Source organism: Crinia signifera, chromosome 2 (assembly GCF_055691185.1).
Source record: "Crinia signifera chromosome 2, ASM5569118v1, whole genome shotgun sequence".
Taxonomy (NCBI): Eukaryota; Metazoa; Chordata; class Amphibia; order Anura; family Myobatrachidae; genus Crinia; species Crinia signifera.
Genome location: NC_139218.1, coordinates 76,553,271 through 76,572,898, shown reverse-complemented (window position 1 = coordinate 76,572,898; position 19,628 = coordinate 76,553,271). Strand labels below are relative to the sequence as shown.

The 19,628-nt window shown below is 44.1% G+C and overlaps 1 protein-coding gene across 4 annotated transcripts in view; it reads right to left on the bottom strand.

The window, feature by feature from the left end:
* The window catches only part of AP1S2 (adaptor related protein complex 1 subunit sigma 2), a 97,993-nt gene extending 78,690 nt beyond the window's left edge, over positions 1–19,303 (bottom strand). For all 4 annotated transcript variants that reach the window (XM_083172431.1, XM_083172432.1, XM_083172436.1 and 1 more), the window contains exon 1: positions 19,150–19,303. In XM_083172431.1, coding sequence (XP_083028557.1) covers positions 19,150–19,194 — 45 coding nt within the window. In that variant the 5' untranslated portion in view covers positions 19,195–19,303. The remainder of the gene's footprint in view (positions 1–19,149) is intronic.
* Positions 19,304–19,628: the final 325 nt, after the last annotated feature.

Genomic DNA, 19,628 nt, shown 5'->3' with positions numbered 1-19,628 from the left:
GAGCATCAAGTCTATCAAATTATTGGCAGCAAGATAAAAAGATGAGGATTGTAATGTTGGTGTTCTAATAAGATAAAAGTTTGTAGCTGCAGAAGGTGAAACCGATGCAGAGGGTAGAGATAGCCACAGGCTGCATTGCAGACAAAACTGGATAATGGTTCTAAAGCTTCAGCAAATGCTATAGAGGTGTAATTCAAGCAATTTACTGTTTAGATGTTTCTGTGTGTAACAGAAGATCCATTATAGATTAAGATGGAAAATAATTTTTCTTTTTACTATCCTAAACTTTTGTGGAACTGCATGAACTTATACAAGATGGCTGATAGATCTTGCTGATACTTCTAGTTCCACAGGCTTCAGCATGTTTTGGCAAACATTTGCATGCTGGCACTATTAATTCTAAAATCACCAGCAAACCTAAACAATGCATGGGTGCCAGGTCTTGTTGGGACTCGTATAAGTCCCAGCAAGACCTGGTACCCTGCATTGTTCAGTACTGTATTTCATTATACTATTACCATTCTGGTCATATTCCAACAGCAATATGACTCAGTTTTCCATAGTGCATGCAAAACATAAACATTGTTTCATTTTTTACAGAAGATTTAATATTGTCAGAAAATAGCATTAGTTTACACCTCCTCGCGGGATTGGTACTAAATCCAGGCGGTCGGAATCCCAGCGTTCAAAATCCTGAACCGCTAAAATCCCAAGAAGGGGGGATGTGGATCGCCCCCCTTTGTGTGCTAGCTGCGCTCACCACGCAGTGGGCCCGGTGCCTTGCTACGCTTGGCACACTAATTTATTCTCCCTCCATGGGTGTCGTGGACACCTATAGCGGAAGAAAGTGTCGGGATTTCGGCAGTCGGGATTTTGACCACCGGGATTCCGACCTCCGGGATTGTAACTGCATCCCCTCCTCACGTCGTAAAGACAACCTGTTCAAAATGACCTAATATGTGGGTTTGTTTGTTTTTTAAGCTGCAATAAAGCAAATGTGTGGGGTTCCTACTTTGACATATATCCACTTTCCCTAAACAGGACAATACAGGTTTCTACATATAATTTCAGGAAAAATTATATCTGGACTTGAAAATACCGGTAATAATGCATTTATTTTTTTTGGTTTTGCTATTTTGAACCATCTTCAATGAAAAGCATAAAAGGCGCAAGTTGCCTATAGTGCCTATATAGTGGTTTCAGCAGACAGAAAGTACCACAGTGAACATATGTATTTTTACAAAAAAAAGATGAATGGAGGCGACAGGTTCAGCGCATCTTTGTGTTTATCTCCAAGTGATTTGAATGGATGTCGGCTGTTTGTCTCAGTTATACCCCTTTCACATCGCACAAAATTACCAGGTTCATGCCGGTTTCTTGCAGGTTCCACCCAGTAATTCATGCAGTGAAAGGGGTAACCGGTTACAGCTAACCGATAGCAACACAGCAATTCGTACCGGGTAAGAAGAAGGGTTCGTTGCTGTGTTGCTGTGCAGTGTGAATGGCTTAATCGGGTCTAGCGACCCGTTTCCTGTTCACACCATGAAGGAGGCAGTGCTTGGAGTAGAGCCAGCTCTAACCGCTGCCTCCTACCCCACCCCTGATGCCGCTCCCCCACATGACGTCAGCGAACCGGCAATATTGCCAGTTCACTGATGCAATCTGAACAGACCGCACATGCAGGGTCCCAACGGGACTGAACCGCTTCAAAGTCCTGTGCAACCCTGCATTTGCGGTCTGAAAGCAGTAGAAGTGAAATTGGCTTCTAAGTGCCATACACATGTAAAAGGCGCATAGGGTAGGTATAACTGCTGATCAGTCTATTGAAGTGCAAAAGTGTATGCAGGGCTGGCGACTGTGCATTTGCAAATATCCGTGTGACCCAGAATACAGTCAGACACTTGCTCAAAATTGACCAACATACCAACTTGAAAACTAGAATATGTAGTACATGAAAATGGAGTAACATTGAGTCTATTTAAGCTGGGGAGGTCTGAACCATAAAAACATTAACACTGAATCAGTGTTATCAATCACTGAATCAATACTGCACTTTTTTTTAAAGAGTAAAAGATCTCCTCTTAAAAATCTAAAAACATATTGGCGCAATACTAATTGGGCAGTGTGTATGGAGAACATGCTGCCCAATCCATTAAGAGATATATCTACTACCCCTTTCATAGCCCAGGATGTCACCGGGTTGACCCGGCTTATTTCCAGGTGGGTGTGGGCTTCTAAGCATCACAAATGCCGGGTTGCTACAGGGACAGACCGCTGTCCAAATCCCAGGTGCGTCCCGGCATTTGTGATGTAAATAAGTGTGTACCCAGCCTTAGAAGATGAAACAGATTAAAGACTGGGTTTGTTGGCAAAATGATTCTTTCCAATTTTCTATAATCTTATGCTAGCCAAATATCATTATTATTGGATTTTATCATTAAGTCTGGGTGTTTTATATAATACTCCCATTGACTAGTTACGTAAATTGAGGTTTAACGTCAATCTAAAATTCTTGCAGAACTTTGTGATATACATGAGTCCTCGCACAGCCTGCCCACTACTGATTCATAAAAATCTCAATGTTTTTAAGAAAAAAACATTAAATTATAATCAGTGTTTTAACAGCATTTTAAAAATGGAAAAATGTGCTCTGTCCTTTCCTAGAATTTTGGATGCTAAACTTACATTTTGAACTTTGTGTGATAAAATAAGATTGAACACTAATAACATCTGAGGAATGCTACGGTTTAACCCACAAAGCAGAGGAGGAGCATTAAAAACACTGAACTGCCCCAGAGGTATAATGTCTACATTACTGGCTGTATATGAATAAATAAATGGCTGTTATTAATGCCTGTTCAACAGTTCTTAACATAGAGGTGAATGTTTACTTGGGTGCCGGATGACTGCCCGACAATCGGGATCCCGACAGTCAGTATACCAACTTCGGAATCCCGACTGCCGGTGCTCCGACAGGGGGATCCCGACTGACAGGGGCTATTCTCCTTTCTGGGTATGCATGACCCCCATAGAGGAAGAATAGAACCTATGGCAAGCAGAGCGAGCCACCATTCCCGCAGCGCGGCGAGCCCACAAGGAGGTTCCTTGTTCTTGCACCCCCCGTTGGGGAACTGGGAGTCGAAATTCCGATGTCGGTATACTGACTGTTGGGATCCAGATGGTAGGGCAGTCATACCACACCCCTTTACTTAGTCAAATCCATAGATATGTTTTGACTTGACACAATTTTTGTTATTTTAGCGGTTTACCAAATCATATTCAAGTTATAGTTATATAATGAATATTGTATTACAAGGCAGTTTTAATTTGAGGGTATTCACATCCAAATTGGAGTTAGAGTTTAGGAGTTGCAGCCGTTTAATTTGTGGCCCTTTCTTTTTTAAGAGTCCAAAAGAAATTGGATATTTGACTCAATGCTGTTTCATGGACAGGTCTGGGCTAGGAATGCCAATCCTGGGGGCATTTTTTCAATCCCGGAAATCAGGATTCAAAAATGCCCAATTCCGGGATTTCCAGGATCTGGGATTGGTATCACTAAAATAAAAACACCCCAGGCACAGGCCGCACGCTGTGGTCGGGAACAGCCAGGCAGGGTCTGAGCGGGTGCTCATTTATTGCCCGGCATTAGACTGTGCATGTGCAGTCTAATTCCGAAATCCTGGGATTGGAGATTTAAATCCTGGACATTTTGGGGCCAAACCCTGGGATCCTGCTTAATCATGGGATTGGCCACCCTAGTCTTGGCTATTCTTTTATATTTCTTTATCAGTTAAGCAGGCAAAACGTCTTGAGAGGAATCCGTGTGGCTGCAGAACCTGTTGCTGTTATCCCACAGCATGCAGTCAAATGAGTTCCCAATGCAAGAGGCCATCCTTGAGCTGCTAAACAAAAAAAAATCCATCGGAGAGATAAGCGAGAATTGCTACATTCAGAGAAAAAAAAGAATGCACTGTTGAGCTTGGCAACACAAAAAGGCCTGGACATCCAGCTAAGTAAAGAAGACACTCCAGGAGCAAGGTATATCATTATACAAGTCTACCATAAAAAGAAGACTGATGAGAGCAAATACAGAGTGTTCACCACAAGGTGCTAACCATCGTAAGCATCCAAAATAGAAAGGCCCGATTAAATTTAACCAAAACAAATCTAAAAAAGCTATCCCTGTTCTGGGACAGAAATCTTTGGACAGATGAAACCAAGATCAACCTATACAAGAAAGATGGTAAGAAAAATGCATGTAACATAGTAGTTGAGCTTGGAAAAAATACGTACATCCATCAAGTTCAACCTTTTATTAATTTGCTTTTTGTAGCTTTGAGCTAAATAATGTTGTACCCATGGATGTTTTTTTTTCCCCGTAAATGTTTGTCCAACCTTATCTTAAATGTATTTAATGTGCCTGCCCCCACTACCTTCTCCGGAAGTGAGTTTACTGCCCTATCCATAAATAAGCCTTTCCTCCTAATTGTACAAAATCTACTCTCCTCCAGTCTAAGCATGCCCACATATCCTAGTCTCTGCCATCAAGGTAAAGAGGTTACCCGATAGTTCATTTTATTGCTGATCTATTTGTACGTTAAGCATGTCTCCTCTTAGACGCCTCTTTTCTAGTGTGAACATTCCTAGTTTAGAATGGTCATGATCCGAAGCATATCACATCATCTGTAAAACATGGTGGAGGGAGTGTGATAGCACGGGTATGCACGGCTTCTAATGCCACTGGGTCACTAGTGTGTATTTAGAACAAATGAAGTCTAGAGTGTGTAGGTATATACTGTCTGCTCAGATTCAGACACATTCAGCAAAGTAAATTGGACGGCACTCAATAAAGATGACCAATGACAACAAAAAAATGCTGTGAAAGCAACATAGGAGTTTTTTTAAGGCAAAGAAGCTGAATACTCTGCAACGGCCGAGCCAGTCACCTGATATCAAACCAACCAAGCGTGCATTTCACTTGCTGAAGTCAAAACTAAAAGCAGGATGACCCACTAACTAGCATCAATTAAAGACTGCTACAGCAAAGGTCTGGCAAAGCTTAACAAAAGAAGACACCCAGCGTTTGGCGATGTCCATCGGTTCTAAACTGAAGGCAGACATTGCCTGCAAATGATTCTCAAAGAGTATTGAAATTAACATTTAGGATTATGTTAATTTGTCCAATTATATTTAAGCCACTGAAAGCAAGAGACTGTGTATAAAATTGGTTCCAAGGACTAATCATATCATACTGTTATTTTGTTCAATCCCTCGAATTTAAGCTGAAAGTCTACACTTCAATTGCTTCTCTGTTGTTTCATTTAAAATCTATTGTGGTGGCTTATAAAAACAAAATTAAGAGAATTGTGTCAGTGTCCAAATACTGAATGTACCTAACTGTATTTCTTTGTCTCTTTTCATGGACTCCATCACATTTCTGACAGTGAGCTTGAAGCTTTTATTCTGAATTATTACTAGGCAGACTTTCTTACCAGCATTCATTCCTACATCTCCAGGATGCAAGTTAAAGCACTGTAGAAGCAACTATTACACAGAACGCATTAAGAGAAAAAGCCCTGCACTCACATAACACTCAGGTCACGTTCCCTAAAGACCACATTCTGTCTTTACCATCCCTGAGCTGCACTCAGAGGTGTATGCACTCTGCTTTAACATGTCTTAAATTTCCCCACTCATAAGTCACCAAATAAAATGAATGGTAATGTGACTGAAATGACTCTCCACAATCCATTCACAAAACAAATATAGAGTAGAGCCGGTGTAAGGCTTCTCAGTACCCTTGAAAAACTTCAACCAACTGCTCCCACTGACCAACCCCGCACTGCCACCAATACCCACTTTCCAGCCCATTAAGTGAAAGTGTGGTGGTGGCGGCATCTTAGAACTTAGATCATAAACCCCCCTTCAGATACTGGCACCCTAGGAGGCTGTCTAAAGTAGTGGTACAGGTATATAATAACCATAAAGACCAAACCAGTCCTCAAGATCTACCGACAGTTCACATTTTCCAGACCATCTACAGTAGCTGGTGAACAGGTGTAGCCATTCAAATATGTGGTATGTTCATTCCTAACCAACACATTCTACAGATCCACAGGTGATGTGGAAAACATGATCTGTTGGAAGATCTCAAGAACCGTTTTAGCCACACCTGGTCTAACCCTATAGGACAAAAATAGGAAACACTTTCATATATAAAGAGAAACAATCATTTCAAAATTCAGACTCAAAATTCAATTCTTGCGGTGCCCACCTACTAGAAAGATCTGCGATCTCAATATTTATCTTAAGATTTCCCTTAAACCTCCTGGACAAAAGATTTAATTTTCCGGTCTGAGCTGCGCTGCAGGCACAGGCTCCTCCACATTATTTCCGTGCATTAAACTGACAAGTAAGTATTCATCATCGTCACTCCCACAAACACAACGCTCACCCCATCCACTGCCCACTTGCCGATTATTTGGGAGCCTGTACACCCAAGTTCACAAACGCGCCAAAATACCCGAGCGCACCTGAACAGCTAATCATACGAATGTGCCCAGACAGCCGAGCACCCAAACGCCATAACTCCCAATACCCGAATGCATGAACACCCCAACTCCAGAATACATGACTGCTCGGACACCCAAGCGCCCGAACACCAGAGCATCTGTATACCCCAACTCACAAATGCCCAAACATTTGAACACCTGAGCGCCCGAATGCCCCAGCTCCCAAATACACGAATACTGCAGCGCACATGCGCTACCAAATATCTGAGCTCCCAAATGTGCCCGAACTCCCAAATACCTGAGCGCCCGCGAACATCGCGACCGAAGCCAAGCACTTAACTCCAAAATACCTGACCGCCAGAGCGCCTGAATACCCCTGGACATCTGTGCGCCTGATAACGCCAGAACACCTGAGTGCACCCAAACGGCCCAACTCTCAAATACCCAAACATCCGAATACCCAAGCGCCTTAACGCCCCAACTCCAAATGCCCGACCACCCAAACAACAAAGTGCTCAAGCGCCGAGTCCCACAGGTCTTTACAACTGCATCTTCTTATCTTCCCTGCAGCACAGAAGATCAGAAGATGCAGATAAAGAACCCCACGAGTACGCATCAGATCGGAACAGATTTGCGGTAAAATCTGACGAAAAAAAAAAAATCGTTGTGGTGTGTGGGCACCTGAAGAATTCAATCACCACAAGACCCAATCTCAAATTTCAAGTGCACTAGTTACCTGCATGTATCCAAGTATAGACTTGTATTCTTACACCAGATTATAAAACATGACCCCTTCCACCAGGTATACAATGCTCTGCTCATTAAGGGATCCAAGCTATGTGCAGCGGTACTCTTTACCTAGCACGGCGCCCACGATTTTGATTGTGGGCATCGCAGGTAAAAAAATCGCGGGCATTGAATGCACTAAAAATCGGGTGCGACGCGACCGACACGATGCCCGCGATTTCCCATAGGGATCAATGTTAAATTTCTCAATTGACCCGATTTTACTGTTCAATGCCTCAATTGACCCGATTTTTCCATAGGAAACAATGTTAAATGGCCCACAGAGGCCAAATAGCCACCCTGAAGTGTGAAATGGCCCCCACAATTGTTAACGCCACCCCACGATCAACGTCAACCCGAAGCGTGGCGAGAGCAGCGAGGCCGCGAGGGGCGGCGGTACGCCGAGCGCAGCGAGCCCGAAGCGTGGCGAGCGCAGCGAGCCCCGCGAGGGGACGCGGATACCTTCACAGGTAAACGCATCCCTTCGCGGGCTTCACAGGTATCCGCGTCCGCTTGCCACGCTTCGGGCTCTGTGGCTCGCTGCGCTCGCCACACTATTCTATTCTCAACTCCACGCCGATGTGGATAGTGGGGGTATGAAAAGGTCGTAGGACGCGTACCGCCGCCTCTCGCGGGCTCGCCACGCTTCGGGTTCACGTTGATCGTGGGGTGGCGTTAACAATTGTGGGGGCCATTTCACACTTTAGGGTGCCTATTTGGCCTCTGTGGGTTATTTAACATTGATTCCTATGGAAAAATTGGGTCAATTGAGGCATTGAACAGAAAAATCGGGTCAATTGAGACATTTAACATTGTTCCCTATGGGAAATCGCGGGCATCGCGTCGGTCGCGTCGCACCCGATTTTTTAGTGCATTCAATGCCCGCGATGGCCGCCGTGCTAGGTAAAGAGTACCTGTGCAGCTTCATTAAGGGATCCAACCACGGCTCCCACGGTTAATGTAATCATAAATAAATGGCTCAAACCTCATAGTTGTCACACTAAAACTCCCACGCACAGATAGATTTTTTTTTAACAATATGGCTGTTTTCGGCTGAATGGAATGACCTATCCTTTAAAAACTGTCTGTGTGTCGGCATTATAATGATGCAATGTGCGAATCCTTCATCTTGCTTGAAAAAAATCGTTCCGCATTGTCATGATGAACTATGTGCCAAAGATGTGTTTATGATTTGTAGTCTTTACAGAACCCACCTAATCCTTTGATCGTTTACACAACAGAGAAGGGCGACTAAGCCAGCACAAGGTCTCCAATCACTAGAATACAAAGATAGGTTGACCAGGCTGAATATGTTTTCACTGGAGAAACGGAGGTTGGGAGGTGATGTGATTAGTATGGTCAAATACATGATTGGGAACCAAATGGAACTGGGAGATGATTTGTTCACTAACAGGCCTATACTTAGGACATGCGGGCATGTACTGAGGCTCGAGGAAAATAAATTCCGTACTGAATTAAGAGTAGGATTCTTCACCATTAGAGCAGTAAAATGTATTGCCGGTGGGGGTGGTTAGAGCAACTACTGTTATTGAACTTAAATCAAAACTGGATGCATTTTTGGCCACTAAGGGAATCCTATAGATATGACTTACTCAAGTCAGTAGTTTCAAGTTAGATAGGTTGATCTCGATAGACTGACGTCTTTTTTTCAGCCTTAATTACTATGGGGTTTATTCTAGTTCATTCTTTCTGACAAAATCCTTCTTAGATGGACAAAACCATGTGCACTGCAGGGGGGCAGATGTAACATGTGCAGAGAGAATTAGATTTGGGTGAGTTATTTTGTTTCTGTGCAGGGAAAATACTGACTGCATGATTTTACACTTCAATATAGATCTCACTTTGAAGAAAAACCCCACCCAAATCTAATTCTCTCTGCACAAGTTACATCTGCCCCACTCGCAGTGCACATGGTTTTGTCCATCTAAGAAGGATTTTGTCAGAAAGAATGGACTAGAATAACCCCCTATGTTACTATTTACAATCATTGTATGTGTGCGCATAATATCTTTTGGCCAGGAGTGTTCTGGATTTCATGGGCAATTGGGTGTCAGATTGGATTGGTATAAAAATCTTGAATGGGCACCATAAGGCTGGGTACACACCTACAATGTGTCCAATCTGTCTGGAGGGAACAAAAAACTGGCAATGTACAGTATGGGAGCATATGACAATCAATCATTCACTCCCAAATGCTGGAAATCAGATAAATATTATTGTTCGAATACATTTGTTACATCAAATAGAGGTCAGCAATTTATCTGAATGACCATTGTCTGTTTTCCAGTGTTAAGCTGAATACACACCAAAAATATATTTGTCCAATTTGTTTGGTGGAAACAAAATATCTGACAATGTATGGAAGCAAAGGAAAATCAACCGTTTGCTCCCAAACGGAAAGATAATCAGGCAAATTGGCTAAATCACTATGATTTAACAAATTTATCCAAACAATTATTTTTGATTGTATTTCAGCATTTGGGAGCAATTGGTTGATTGTCCTGTTCCCATACAAATTTTTGTTCCCTGCAGACAGATTGGACAGACAAATCTTTAGGTGTGTACAGGGCTTTACATTACCACAGGAGTCTATACGTTTGTTCTCAGCCCCTTAGGGCTGGGCACAAAAATCAGTTTATGGAAAAATCAGCCAGAAAGAGGGCTGTTTTATTATCTGGTGATGACAATAACTACCAAAGGAGTATATCATTTAAAGCCAAAATGTGTAATCCTGCCCAGTTGTGGATTAGTTAATCATTTCTCTAGTGTAGTGGGTCTAGGTAGGATCATAAATTGAAAGAGTCTCGATACCAGGATGAGGAAGACAGGAGCATTCTAAAGCCCCGTACACACTGGGTTAGATGTATGAAGCAGTGATAAGGGAGGAAAAGTGACAAAGTGCCTGGTACTTTATCACTGGCCAATCAGCTCTTAACTGTCCCTTTTTAAACACAGCCTGTAACTTAACAGTCAGAAGCTGATTGGTCGGTGATAAAGTACCAGGCACTTTATAATTTCTCCTCTTTTATCACTGCTTCATACATCTACCCCACTGGGCGATAAATGAGCAAAATATAAGACAACATCTGCTAAGGGGACACTGTTAAATTGTGCCCATTACTTTTTGGAAACCATATTGGGGGAAATCTTCCCAGATTACCAAAATCTATTCTTTTCATTATTTTTCTATAGGACAGGAGGTTAAGATTTGGTAATGAATCACTAGACACTCACTTTAATGGGGGCATCCATCCGTATTATTGACCATCTGTGTATTTGCTACAATGAAATGAGATAGTGGACACAGAGTCCCCCCCCCCCCCCAATCCCTTGCAGTGCTTGCTGAGGATTTTGTGATGCAGGACACAGCAATTCCTGAAATACTCAGAGCTTTAACAGATAATCCTTAAGGCATGACAACCTGGGAAATTCTGAATATGCCATTTGGGCAGATCTGTCCAATTTACGCAGATCTGTCCAATTTACTCCTATACATCCCATACAGTGCAATTTTAAAAAGTTACTAAATATAGCAATTTTTACACCTAGGTAAAAAAAAAAAAAAAATCGAAAAAGCAGTTTAATACACTGTAAAGGTGTGTACACACTTGTACAATTTAGACTATGTTACAATTTAGACTATGTATACAATTTAGACTATCTGCATACAATTTAGACTATATAGTGCAGATCTGCACTATATAGTCTATGCAGCCAAGACTTTCTGGCTGCAATATGGGAGCGCGCATCGGGATCGCTAGGGTTAAAACCTGTGCAATCTGCATGCAATCCAGATGAGATTTTGACTATATAGTTAAAATCTCATGCACATTGTACAAGTGTGTACACACACCATAACACTGATCTGCATACATAGGGGTAAATTTACTAAGATGGGAGTACTATTGAAGATGGGATGTTGTGACGGGCAACCAATCAGATTATATTAGTTAAGGTGTAAATAGTTGAGAATGACTAGGTTGACATCCTGAAATGGTCGACATACCCAAGGTTGACATGAATAAGGTCAATATGAGTTGTTCACGGTTTGGGTTTCTGTATGTTGACCTGTACCACTGCGCTCGCCATGTCGATCATTTTAAGGTGTCGATCTAGTTACTGTCTACCATTAGTGACTGCATACCATTCCAAAATGGAATAATACATTTTCCCCCTCAAAATTCTAAACACAATACCCCATAATGACAATGTGAAAAAAAAAAGTTTGTGGAAATTTTTTGCAAATGTATTGTTTTGACAAATGATACTTATTTTTTTAAATTTTGGCACACAGCCAATACCATCAACTCTGTGAATGTCCTTGAGTGGCTCATCACTGAAGCTTCCCATCCAACCCGATGATGCTTGAGAGGTGCTGCAATTAGGAATGGGTAAAACTGGCCAAAGATACTGAAATACAACTTATCAGGTGCTTGGGATCTTGAATACACCAGGATTCCTCCCGTGCAATTATCATGAAAATGAAAAATAAGTATAATAGTGAAGTACGTTTTCAATAGATTTCAATTAATAGCTTGATAAAACGTTGACTTTAAAATAACAATAAAAAGACATCCACAATGCAATACAGTAAGCACTATTCCTAAGTGCACATAAAATCCTTAAGCTGACAGAGGCTGAGAATTACCGGGTATGAAGGAACTGACATGCGAGCAGTTCCCAACAAGTTTAGAGCAACAGTCTCACAGTGGCACATCTGCTGGGCTCCCTGTGAAGTGATCTCCCGGCTCCTCCGTCTGCTACTCAGCTCATATACAGTTCACTGTAGCAATGCGGCCGATGATCAATTGTGTGGGGACAGAGCATTTTGTGGGAGCGGACCAGAAATTAAGTTCAACCCCTCTGGTGGTATGCCCGTAAGTTTCTCAGGCTGAGCTGCGCCACAGGAGGGGGCTCTCCCTAGGATATTTTGGGCATGCTACTGTAAAGAAAAGATGCGCCAGTGGTGCTTCCAGTGGTGAACCACTGGAGCACCATCATTCTCTATTGCTGAATCAAATCAAATTGCTGAACACCCCCCCCCCCCCCCCCCGGCAATCCTCCCCTTCGCTGCTCGGAGGAGGTTCGGCCACCCTCGGCCATTCGTGTGTTCGGACATCCATACAAATGAATGCCCGAACACACGAATGGCTGAGCACCCAAACACTCGAGCCCCCCCAAGAGGCCACAAACTTTTCCAAGCGGCTGCAAACAGCCTAAGCCGGCAGGGGGCTGCTGCAGAAGACCAGGTGCTGCCCCTTCTGTACTCAAGCGGTTAATTAGGATACAAAACAGGTGAGTCCGGACTGCTCGGGGGAAGACCACATTGACTGTGTGATAGAACACCCAGCCACTGTGATCCGAAACATGACCTGCTTGTATCTGGCTTTGCAGCAGGGCAGCCATTAATGTGCGAGCGCTTCAATGGGCGGTATTCAATGAGCCTGATTCGCCATGTTTTTATGGCGAATTTGTGCTGTTTGGCGAATTTTTTACTAAAACGGTGAATCACCCTATTCAATGACCACATGGCGAATACATTTGAAGGTTTTTTTCGCCATGATTCACCGAGTAGCAATCGCTATCTTTTTATGGAGAAGTGGAATGTGAACTTTCAAAATAAAGTGTTTTGTTTTTTACATTTGGTGTAAAAAAATCAGGAATTTTATTCTGAGGAGGGGCATGCTATTTTTATTCATGTGCTGTAAGCACATGAATATATATTTAATTTAAAAAAAAATATATATATTTTTTTTTTACACAGCAGCCAGCAGGGGGCGCCGGAGCCGAGCCGCTCATTACATATTCATATATTCACTGCACCCGATCGTTACGATCGGGTATAGTGAATATACGGTCCCCTGCTGGCAACCCCGGGGGGCAGCCTGTGCTGCCTGGCACCCGGGGAGCCAACCTCCCCCCCACAAACGTTCTGGGGCAGGCAGAGAGACTTCCATCTCTCTGCCTGCCACCTTCCTCAGGCTCCCTGCGGCATTCGCCGCAGGAGCTCATATTCGCCAGTCAGGGGCAGCGAGCCCCTGACACGTTGAAAACCGGAGCCCGCCGGCTCCGGAACGTGGCGAATGTGCAGCGAATCCTAAAAAGGATTCGCTGCACCTCGCAGGTATTCTCATTGAATACCGCCCAAATGTGTGGCAAAGACCTGACAATTTAGCAATGTGCCCACAAAATTTTGCAAGCACATCGCAGTGAGGGTCCCGGCGAGCAGAGTGGTCTACCTCTGCCAGTTGCAGTTTTGTGAAATTTCACAAAACTGCAACGGAGTCTATATTTTGGCCCATAATTCGAATGGCCATCTAAGTGAAATCAAAAGGACACAAAGATCCATAGGCTACATCTCATCTAAAGCAGTGCACACACGGTGCAATATCGCTGAGCGACCATATTGACAGTGATTTGTTTGTGCTGCAGCGATAAATCGGCGGGTGCAGCCTTCTAATGATCGCTGGCTCCTGCGATCAGCTGTTTCCCTGGGCGTCTCCCCCGGCAGAGTCTCCTGTTCATCAGCAACCATCTCTGGTCGCTAATAAAAACTGGACACTGAGCAATATATTGCACTGTGTGTACACAGCTTTAGCTTTTCTGTCTTGTCATCATTTATTGTGGTCATTTTTGGTGGGTACGGTAATAAGCATTGGAGTAATGTACATATTACATAAAACAACTTTAAATGCTTTCCGAAAGTCAATCCCTTTTCAATTATTATATTAGAAAACCAGCGCCAGGATCCTGGCATCACTAAGAATCCTGGCGCCCAAATCCTAAATGTTGCATCCCAATCGTAAGAATGCCGGGTAGGGTTAAGCTGCGGGGAGAGGGTTAGAATACGTTACCTAAAGGTGTCGGGATCCCGACCATGCAAATGGATGTCTAATTGGAGTAATACTTAAATAGTTTCAGTAGACGGCCATTAATATAGTAAAGACTCTGCAGGGGGCGAACACCACAATTGAAGCACCATCTAATACCCCTTTGCAACCAGGCATTTCGACACAGGTCTGTCCCGGAAGTGACCCGACATTTGCGAGGTGAAGCTCCCTTCAGCGATCCGGCAATAAGCTTGGTCACGGATGTCAGGCAGGGGTGGAGAGTCACCGGGGGAGGGGGAGGAGGCAGAGCTTGGAGCTGGCGCTGCCTCCTCCCCATAGTATGAACGGGTTCCTGCTCGACCCAGGTTACCCATTTATCTTGCAGAACAACAAGTAAAACCCTTCTTTTAACCCAGGACGGAATGCCGGGTTGCTGGACCCGGGTTTTTCCAAATGGCACTTTCACACTGCACTCGGTTTGGACCCGAGTCATTTCTGCGATGTGAAAGGGGTATATATGTGGAAAAAAAAAAAGGAAAAATTTAGGCAAAATTTGTAAGATGGAGCAATAAAAATGCACAGCATGGGAATCATTAATACTGCATCCCATATAGTGCAAAAAGGAGTCAACTCTCTTACAGACGCTACATGTATATCACCTCTATCCAGATCATAACACTTCTGCACCATGTTCTATCATTTACAAAAGCATGTTGCAAAAATTATAAAACAAAAAATGGATTTAATGTTTTAGAATTGTATTTGGATTACACATGAAGTAGACAGACCTACAAGAAAAAAAACAGACTACTAACTACATTAAAATTGAGCAGTAGTACACTGGAAAATGATGCAACTAATGAGCTAGCACAAGATATTTCTCAATGTTTGGATGCTTGGGCAGCAGTACTTAGAATACAGGAGTGTACCATTGCCTCACAACAGACCAGGTTGCAACATATTATTCAGCCTCTGTAATCACATAACACAGTTGGAGAATGTGTAAACTGGAAAATCTGTGAAGACGTATCAAAGCTTCAAAAAAACATAGCAACCATTAAACTTCAGTCATTTTTTAGATGGGTGTGGATCATTAGGTAGACAGTCAAAAGGTTCATCAACATGGGAAAAATGTTGACACAAGTAAAAGGTCTACATCAGTGATTTTCAACCTTTTTCAAGCCGCGGCACACCAGACAAAGACTTTAAAATTGCCAAGGCACACCAACAGTTTTTAATCAAATATAAGACAAGTAATAACAAATATTGACATATATATATATATATATATATATATATATATATATATATATATATATATATATTATGTTGATATCTGTTATTATTTCCTTTAAAATTAGTTTATTATAGTACATAGTACATTATACATATGCCCCACACCGTCATGCCCATTATACATATGCCCCACACTGTACCGCTTATTATACATATGCCGCACACAGAGATGCCCATTATACATATGCCACACACCGAGATGCCCATTATACATAAGGCCCACACAGAAATGCCCATTATACATATGCCCCATACCGACATGCCCATTATACATAAGGCCCACACAGAAATGCCCATTATACATATGCCCCACACCGACATGCCCATTATACATAAGGCCCACACAGAAATGTCCAATATACATATGCCCCACACCGACATGCCCATTATACATAAGGCCCACACAGATATGCCCATTATACAAATGCCCCACACCGACTTGCCCATTATACATATGCCCCACACTGTACCTCTTATTATACATATGCCACACACAGAGATGCCCATTATACATAAGGCCCACACAGAAATGCCCATTATACATAATGCCCACACAGAGGTGCCCAATATACATAAGGCCAACACAGAGATGCCCATTATACATATGCCCCACACCGACATGCCCATTATACATAAGGCCCACACAGAAATGCCCATTATACATAATGCCCACACAGAGGTGCCCAATATACATAAGGCCAACACAGAGATGCCCATTATACATATGCCCCACACCGACATGCCCATTATACATAAGGCCCACACAGAAATGCCCATTATACATAATGCCCACACAGAGGTGCCCAATATACATAAGGCCAACACAGAGATGCCCATTATACATATGCCCCACACCGACATGCCCATTATACATAAGGCCCACACAGAAATGCCCATTATACATAATGCCCACACAGAGGTGCCCAATATACATAAGGCCAACACAGAGATGCCCATTATACATAAGGCCAACACAGAGATGCCCATTATACATAAGGCCCACACAGAGATGCCCATGTAGCCCACACAGAGATGCCCGTCAAACATATGGCCCACACCAAGATGCCCATACCTGGAGCTGCTCGCCTGAGAGATCTCCAATAGGCAGGCAGGCGGAGGGAGGAGACAGAGAGTGGATCCTGGGGGTGCTTGCCGCGCTTCAGACAGGAGGGCGCCGCGGCCTGGGTGGGAAATAGGATGATGCTGGAGCCGTCCAGAGTGTGCCTCGGCGGGTGGAGGGGCGGGCACCATGGATGATGCGCGCTGACACTGACGTCAGGCGCACACATCCATTGGAGTAGAGCGGGCGGGCGGCGTGAGTCTCGGCGGGTGGGGGGGTGGGCACCATGGATGATGCGCGCTGACACTGACGTCTGGCGCGCACATCCATTGGAGTAGGGCGGGCGGCTGCGGGAGGACCTGGGTGTGTCGCCGTGATCAGCTGTCGCGCGGCACACCTGAGGGTTGGCCGCGGCACACTAGTGTGCCGCGGCACACCGGTTGAAAAACCCTGGTCTACATGGAGAAAAGTCAACAGTAATGTTTTACTATTTTTATGTCTATGTTGGCATAGACACTGTATCAGTAACGCATGTGATCGCAGGCTTTGGAAGGGATCGGTATGAAATGCCGGTGGTCAAAATCCCGACAAGGAAGGGGGGGGGGGGGACACACACGTGGATCTCCCCCACTTGCGGGCTCACTGCACTCGCCATGCAGAGGGTCCGGTGCCTCGCTACGCTCGGCGCACTAATTTATCCTCCCTCTATGGGTGTCGTGGACACCCATAGGAGGGACAAAGTGCCGGGATTTCAGCAGTCGGGATTCCGGCAACGGGATGTGGACCGCCGGGAAACTAACTGCATCCCCTTTAGAAACTATTATGTTTTCTCTCTATGCCCACTGGGATCAGTGTTCCCTCTAAGCTGTGCGCGCGCGCAACTTGCCGAGCACATGCACAGACATTACATCAGAGTGCACAAAGCAGCAGTGGTCCCCTTTTTGCAGTTGTGGACTCAATTAATGTATGTTTCATCTATTAACTACATTATGTGCTGTGTTTTGAATGTTTAATATCAATTTGAAGTAAAGTTGCTGAACAATTTTCATTTCATTTTCCAGTTATATATATACAGTAAGTGACGCACAAAAATTTCAATTCTCTTCCAAAGTTGCACAGCCAATATACTTTGCCGCACATAGCCTTCGTAAAATTAGAGGGAACATTGACTGGGATGCTAAAGTATGAAAACTCGAAAAAAAAAAAAAAACACAGGAGAAACAAGTCGACCCTTTTGTCCATGTTGCCTTAATGCTTGTTGACCAATAGTGGTTGACCTAATGACCGCAATGCTTTTAGACTGTCTGATAAATCAGTTAGAAACTCTAATTTGCAAAATAAAGGTTTTTTTCAACATGTACAGTATTAAAATTCAGCAGATACAGAAAATACACCTAGATAAATGAAAAATATAATATTTTCACTGAAAGGATTACTGCGACAACACAGTAACTGAGTAGACACAAGGAAGGGTGGTGTGACCTGAGGAAGTAATACTATCCTTACACTGAAAGAGAAACCTAACGGAACATGCTACATGTAGCTGTATTACTGTGGGTGTGAATTTAGAGTTATAAGGTTGGATACATTTAAAAAAAACATACTTTTTGCAACAATAGCAGTAAGTTTCATGTAAGTAGGAAAGCTGTCAGTGACTTAAGCATCGAAAGTCATCATCATTGGTGATTAACCTCCATTGTATAAAACAATATGGAAAGGGACCATTGATGGTTTCGCCCACCTATGGTCATCCCAGCTTTACTAGTCACTGGCCCATGGGCCGATCTGAGCCTGGGGTGTGGGGGCAGAGCTAAGCTTTGTATCTTGATACCTTGTAGAGTAAAAAGGGAGCGCCCCTGAGAGACTGCTAGGAAAGGAGTCCCCCAAAAAGAGACCCCCCCCCCCCAAGAGAGAGAGAGATTGCCAGGAAGGGAGCTCCCCCAAAGAGAGAGAGAGAGAGAGAGAGATCTCCAGACAGGGAGACCCCAAGAGAGGCCGCTAGGAAGGGATCTCCCCAAGAGAGAGAGACCACTAGGAAGGGAGACCCCCAGAGATAAAGACTGTTAGGAAGGAAGACCCCCAGAGAGGGAGACATCTATGAAAGGTGCCCTCAGAGGGAGAAATATAGGAAGAGAGCCCCCCGGAGAGGGAGACAGCTAGGAAGAGAGGATGACAGAGAGACAGCTAGGAAGGAAGCCCCCCAGAGAGAGATATAGCTAATAAGGGAGACAGCTAGGAAGGGAGCCCCCCAGAGAGAGAGAAAGAGATAGGAAGGTAGTCCCCAGAGAGAGATATAGCTAAGGGAGACAGCTATGAAGGGAGACCCACAGAAAGAAAGAAAGCTCTTCAGGGCGGGAGAAAAACACTTATACGTGGTGTTGGGCCACTAGAAAGTGCTAGCTGCCGGGAATACACCATAGTGATGTGATGTGACCAATAGTGATGTGAGGCAGTAAGGAGCAGAGACATCTATAGATGGGGCGGATACAGCGAGAGGGACACGGAGGAGATGCGGGGAGTGGGGGCTGCCAGAGACTCCCGCTCACATCCGGCAGCATCACAGGGAGGATAACGAACAGCAACAACATGGGAGCGGGAATGAGGGCGGCGGGAGAAGCGGGTATTACCCCTTTATGTGACATACCCTGTTCTGTGCCGACTCCAGCGTGATGGTAGGGCAGCACGTCATCCGCCGCCAAGATCCCCCCGCGTCATGACGTCACGGCGTGCCTCCCGGCAGTGGTCACTTATTGTGACAGTACTACTGGGTGACTGTATGACACTCTCTGGGCAGGGGCTTCGTTCGGCCGGGCACAGCGCCGGCGGCAAGGCAGGCAAGGATGTTGGTGGTTGCATACTGCCGCACAGATACGCATATAGCATTAGCCGGGCAGTTGTTATGCTGCACATGCAGGGACTTTTATTGTGGTACGATAGAAAATTATAATTTTTTTATTTTATTAGCATTAAGACAAAACTTTCTAACAATAACCCCCTCGACCTGTGCATTCATGTTATTGTTATAGATAATGTGCTAGTTCCCGAATATGGAGGTACACTATGGGCCTGATTAAGATGGGTTGGGATAGTTTTGTGTTGGTTGGCAAGCATTCGGTCGACACC